At 34.2% G+C, this 6,257-nt stretch overlaps 1 protein-coding gene across 2 annotated transcripts; it reads right to left on the bottom strand.

Annotated features, from left to right (window-relative positions):
- Nucleotides 1–2,888: 2,888 nt before the first annotated feature.
- Nucleotides 2,889–5,936, bottom strand: LOC142618853 (magnesium dechelatase SGRL, chloroplastic). Of its 2 annotated transcripts, XM_075791887.1 has the most exons (5): nt 5,643–5,932; nt 4,671–4,847; nt 4,250–4,408; nt 3,580–3,726; nt 2,889–3,284 (listed from the first exon to the last, which is right to left on the bottom strand). In XM_075791887.1, the coding sequence occupies exons 1-5, from the start codon at nt 5,802–5,804 to the stop codon at nt 3,171–3,173; spliced, it is 759 nt and encodes a 252-aa protein (XP_075648002.1). In that variant the 5' UTR covers nt 5,805–5,932; the 3' UTR covers nt 2,889–3,170. The 2 variants fall into 2 exon arrangements, with proteins under 2 accessions (XP_075648002.1, XP_075648003.1); XM_075791888.1 differs by lacking the exon at nt 3,580–3,726 and having other exon boundaries at nt 5,643–5,936.
- Between the last annotated feature and the right edge of the window lie 321 nt (nt 5,937–6,257).

Below are 6,257 nucleotides of genomic sequence, written 5' to 3' on the forward strand. Positions count from 1 at the left end.
TGGTTTGGGTTTGATGGTGGGGTGCTGGCCCAACACTCTTGGTCTGAAAATCAAGCTCAGATCTGTTTGGTTTTGAGGGTGGATCCAAGGCACCATAATCTGGAGGTTGTATTTGTTTATGTGCTTGTTTATGTGTTTGTGGAGGTTTTAGATTCAAATTTCTGGGTTTGGGTGTGGGTTTGGCTGTGGTTGTTTTGATTGGGTGTGATGTAGCTATGGGTATGGTGGATTTTCAGAGTGTTTTGGTGGTGTGGGGGTTTGAAATATGGGTTTGAATTTATTGTTGTTCTTGAATTTAATTTTTTGGTTTTAAATTTGTTGTTGTTCTTGAATCTGTTGTTCTTCTTGATGTTTTGTTGTTCTTGAATTTAATTTTTTGGTTTTTATTTCTTCTTTTAATTTTTTTATTCAATTAAAATTAATAAATTTTTTTTTTTAATTTAGAGGCTGACGTGGAACACCACGTGGCCACAGTAAGTAATATTTTAATATTTCCAATTTTTTCTGTTTGCCAGCTCAGCAAGTTTCGTCTCTGATGTAACGTTAGAGACTAAAACGAGAGGCGTTTTCTAGGATAGGGACTAAAAGCGGTGAAAAAAAAAGTTAGGGACCAAAGTGAGAATCGCGTGAAAATGTAGGGACTAAAATGAGTTTTTTGCCTTTATTTTAAATTCGCACGTAATAGAATTCTAAGCAATATTCACAATATATATATATATATATATATATATATGTGTGTGTGTGTGTGTGTGTGTGTGTGTGTGTGTGTGTGTGTGTGTGTGTGTTTTAAATGGTATGTATTTTAGGAAATTTGAGTAAAGTTTTATGTCATTCCACGATTTATTGTGGGGGACCAAACTATATAGTAGAGATTTAGGATTCGATTTATGTAAACACCAAACAAATATAAATAATTATTTCATTTCAGCTTCATGTATTCTTGTAATATTTATTCCTATTACATTTTAATTATCATTACAATGTACCAAATATATCCTCAATACAATTTGCCAAATTCCCTAAAAACTTCTAAAGGAATTGGAACTCTAAAGTGTACTTTCATCTTTCATTTTTTTATATTATGGATCGGTTTGGGATTCACTTATTTTGTTAAAACTGAAAACTTTTTTGTTGAAAGTACTACAGATAAAAGTAAAAGTTAGTTGAAATAATACAACGGGACTCATGAATAGTACCAAAAAGTGCAGTGAAAACCATGAACTGTAACAAAAATAAGCTGAATAGTAAAATAAGCTGGCTTTTTAATTTGAGGCCAAACGCACACTATATATTTGCAACTTTTTGAGTGTGTATATGTGTATTACCATAGGTAATGGGTATAGGATTTGGATAGGGTAGGTGCAATTCAACCCTCCCCATGCACAAATATCTTTACAATTTTTTCATTTTAACTCTAACTTTTTTACTCTTTTTTCTCTTTTTTTATTCAATGGCTAAGATTTAAAGTTACATTTTTTTAACTTTCAATCTCAATCTCAATCCTTGATAGCTATTGCATCAAGTGCAATAGCATTTGATCTCAATCTATGAGTAGATGTCAGTCCAAAGAATTTATTGTATATGTTACAAAACTTGAACCATTTTATGAATATTGATGTTGGGGATATAATTTTTTCCACAACTTGTTAAGGTGGTAAATTGTAATTAAAACAACATTATCTTCGCATATTGATACCATTTTTATAGTTTTATTATACACCAATCACAATATATCACTTCAATCAATTGAACATGTCTTATAAAGAATGAGCAACAAGTCTTTGTGTTTTTTCCCCTAAAAGAAAATAAATAGAGTTCAACACCTATATGCAATCCTAGAATACGTTCGAGCTTACATCAAAGTGTTTGTCTAAAAGCAATCTTGGGTTGTGATTCTTGTAAACAAGCAAAACTATTAAAGATGAGTGATATTAAGGGTACAGCTGAAAACTGAAAATTGAAAACTGAAAACACTGTAGCAAAATAATTTTTAAATAGGTGAATAGTGACGCGGGTCCCATTTTTAATTTTAAAAAATCTGAAAAGTATATGAACAGTGCACCACTGTGCGGTTACTGTTCACGCACAGTGGTGAACAGTGCGCCTGTCCCCTGTTGGAAGATGTGCGCAGGGAAGAAGAAAAAAAAAAAAAAAAAGAGTCAAAAACGCGAACGCCAGACGCAGCCACCCTATCCAAACTCAGCCTAAATATACTATAAATTTTTTTTTTTGGTTAAAATATGTTATAAATTTTAGGGTCATGCTAACGAATGCCCTTAAAGTATTGGTTAAGAATCAATTTTAGGAAAGTTTTGATATTACTTTTATAGGAAATGAAAAAAACTGTCAAAACATTAATTTTTTTTTTCCCTTTTCCAATAAAAATTTTTTTTAAATAGATTATTAACCAATGCCCTAAGGGCATTCATTAGCATTTCCCTAAATTTTATTACATAGACATTGGAACTAATGTCATTTTTAAATACAAAACAAAAACGTCAAATTTGAAATTTACATACTATGTTATTAATGTTGTCCTAATCACATTAATTGTTTGCTCAAAAAGAAAATCACACTTATTGTTGCATCACAATATGAGTTTTAGTAAAATTAATAGTAGTTTTAGCATTTTCCGTAAAGAATTGAGCATGCTCATTCAATAAATGGACTGAGTAGCCTGAACATGGCTTGTAGTCAGATCCTAAGCTAACTGATAGGCACAGACACTCCATGCTGTACCCATTGAAGTTCTTGGAGATAAAAAATTGAATTCTATTATGTCTTCTTCTCTCTCCTTTTTATTTCTGAGGCATATCAGAGAGAGGGGGGGGGGGGGTGGACACACAGAATGACATATAGAAGTGTACAACTAAGATACACATGAAAAGTTTGAAACAAAGAATGAGCCATTTTCTGATTTACCAGATGAAAAAAGGTCTCAGTCACACAATAATAGTGAGTCAATATTTCCAATTGAACAAATGTGTTAATTGAAAAAGAATCAGGACCCCACATTTTTTATGCAACTTGAGGTTGGCCTTTAGTCTCCTCCCATTTGTTAAGGTTTTGCTAAGAATGGACCCTGCTATGCCTCAGGCACCTGAAATAACAATCCTTGTGGCATGAAGAGCAGAGAACACTTCGAGATTAAGGTGCTTCTAAAGTGCACTTCAAAGAAGGAAAGTAAAAAGAGCTTGAAAAATGGATCTTGGTTTTCCCCACTTTTGCTTCAAACCATCTTCACTTGCACTTATCAAACCTTGGATCTGGTCCCCTTGTCTTCCCTGAAAATTTCAATTAACATAAATAAATATGGTAATTCCACCCTCTTTCTGATTTTCTATTAGAAATTGTTTTGGTGAGATATATTAGAGGTTTTGGATTCAAGCAATGCTACAAAACTTCAAAGGAAGTGTCCATTCAGTGTATACAATTAATTTATATCTTCAAGAGTACTTTTAAGGGTATCCTTAACTTATTAAAAAGGTAATACTAATAATTAGTCTCTGCTTGGTAAGCCAGGGCTACTAACATGAGGAAATTGAGTTGACAGAAGCAACATGTGATGTGTGATTTTACCTCTGCAGCTTTCTTGAGAGGACCCCAATATTCTGTGCGATTGTACTTTCGTGAACTAGAATGGAAATATACCCTAACCAAAGCATCCAGTAGCTCAGGATGGTCTCGGAAAAGTATTGAATCCCCATGTAACACAGCTTTAAGCACCTGGCTTTGTATCAATATGAAAATATAGCCATTTACAATTCATCGGCCATTAAACATTTTAACAAATTTTATAGCTTGGACTAGGAAACAGAGGAGAAATTATTTTCTGCAATGCCTATGATGATGAAGTGAGGAATAATATGGGGAAAATGAGAAATGATAGATGGTGTCTATTTAACCAATACTCTCTAACAGTTTTAACCATAACAAGTGCACCAAATCCATGCAAGTTGACCATCTAAGGCACTTGTGACCCAAGCAAGAGCAACACACCCCATCTTTGCCAATCTCTCTTTCTAGAGAATGGAATGAAGAATTGCAACATAAAGTGTAGTAGTTGTACAGAAGATAGCTACACATGTCTTTTTATCAATTTCACCACAGCGATGCATGATGCATGAATGCTTGTCTATAGTGGCATGTCATTGATGTTAAGAACCTAAGAGATGGTGTCCTAGTTAATTTGGAATCCCTTCCTTCACAAAAATGAGTTATTTAAGTCAATATTATTGGAGAAACTTACCAAAGGCAATTCCTTGGAGAATATGTGGTACCGAAACTCTGCAGCAAGGTCTAGCAGGGGATTTGGACCACTCACATAGCAGTGGACATGTAGACACATTTCGTCTTTCACTTTCTTCCATTCGGCAACTACATCATCTTTGTTATACCAGCCTCTTAACTGTCATTGACATGTAAAATCATGCAGAAATCCAATTAAAGCTTCAAATATTGCAGATGACATATTGCTCCCACTAAAAACATATTCATACTACAGTGATTGTAGTTAGCAACATGTACAAATTTCTAGACACCAATTCACTACCACAAGGTCAATTTTGAAACAAAATATCGTGGACAGGTGCAATTGTTTGCCTTTGTTCAGGTTTGGACATCAGGTGAAAAGCTTAAATGCCAAATTAGTAAATAATAAGAATGCATACCTGATCAAGATTTATGACATTAGAGATGGTCAAGGTTAAGTTAGCTGTAAAGTCACAGTGGGATAGGATGTAGGTTCTTGGAAGAATTCCTGAATACTTGTTTAACTCTTCTCCTAAGAAAACAACTTTCAGCTTTGAAGCTTCAAATCTTGCTGGAGGACCCAAAAGCCTAACAGCCTAGCATTACGAACATATAACTCACCCAGTTATGCCTTTGAGAATAACAATGATAATTTGTAGCACAATGAACAAACCAATGTGGATGCTGCATTAAATAAGCAATGATTATTCGGAACAATTGATGCAAACAAAATATGCTTTCATCTAACAACCTAACCTTTGTATGGTTAAATTTAATTGAAAAATCTAAGATACAACACCTAAGAAACTGTACCTATACCTAACTAACGTAAGTTTTGTGCTTAACATGGACCGCATTCTTAACACATGGGTATTGGTTAGAGACTCAAATCTTGACATAGTTTACAAGGAAACTGACTAGGAACATTAATTGAGGTGAATCTGTGATGCCTTCAAATTCACATTGCAGGTCTATATATAAATACTGGTGCAAACATGTCTCACATTGTGAATTTAAGACACCCCCTAGAAATATTTACATTGATGCTCCTTGAAATTCCAATACCAAGTAGCTTCACAGCCACAGGTAGTTAATTGTTAAACCAACTATAGCCAGTACCAAAACTCTGACAATTGACCAAAAAACGAGATTGTGCATTTTACTCTTTCAATACAATAGAGAAAGAAACTTATTAATCATGCTGAAGGCAGATAAAAGGTTTGTAATAATTGATAAGAATCAACAACTGCACAATAATATCAACATGCCAGTATCTAAAACAACCCTAATGTATTTTCCTGAAACATAGTTATAACTTTATCTCTATACATGACAATGCCATTATATATAGTACATTACATATTAACATAGAGAGAGGAAAAGAGTAGCACCTCAAAGACAAGATTATTGTAGGAGGCTCTAGCATTGCTTATAGAAGAAATGAGAACAGGTTTGGATCTATTTGATGGCTTTAAAATGGTTTTGTTGATGAAGTCTCTCTGTGACTGTGGTGATGGTGAGAAAGCATTGTAAACACAATAATGGCAGGCCATGGAAGATGCATAACACAATCTTCCTCTTCATTTTTCACACCACAACATTGTCTCTCCTCTCAAAGGTAGTCTCAGAGAAAGAGAGAAATTGATGGGTATGTGGAGAATTGGAGTTCATAGTTTTGGTCATGTTGAGTTGAGAGTCTGTGGACTGTGATTCGCATGCCCCACCATAGTCCAAAGTCTTTGTCAAAGGCGTTCCATCCACATATTTGTTTCTCTACTTTATTTTAAATTGAAAGAACGCTTGGAGAATGATGATTGGTGGTGGAGCTAACTGTTCTGACACGTCATGTCCAATGCTTCAATTTTTGATAAGTTGTGGATAATGTGATTACGTGGCTTTTGTTGGGTCTATAGTCTAATCGGCTCATATCTGTAGTCCATACCCTGTTTCTTGTTGCTAATTGATATTATACTAAAACTAATCCATAATCCGTGTCATGTATGAAA

Source organism: Castanea sativa, chromosome 12, assembly GCF_040712315.1.
Source record: "Castanea sativa cultivar Marrone di Chiusa Pesio chromosome 12, ASM4071231v1".
NCBI classification, from domain to species: Eukaryota; Viridiplantae; Streptophyta; class Magnoliopsida; order Fagales; family Fagaceae; genus Castanea; species Castanea sativa.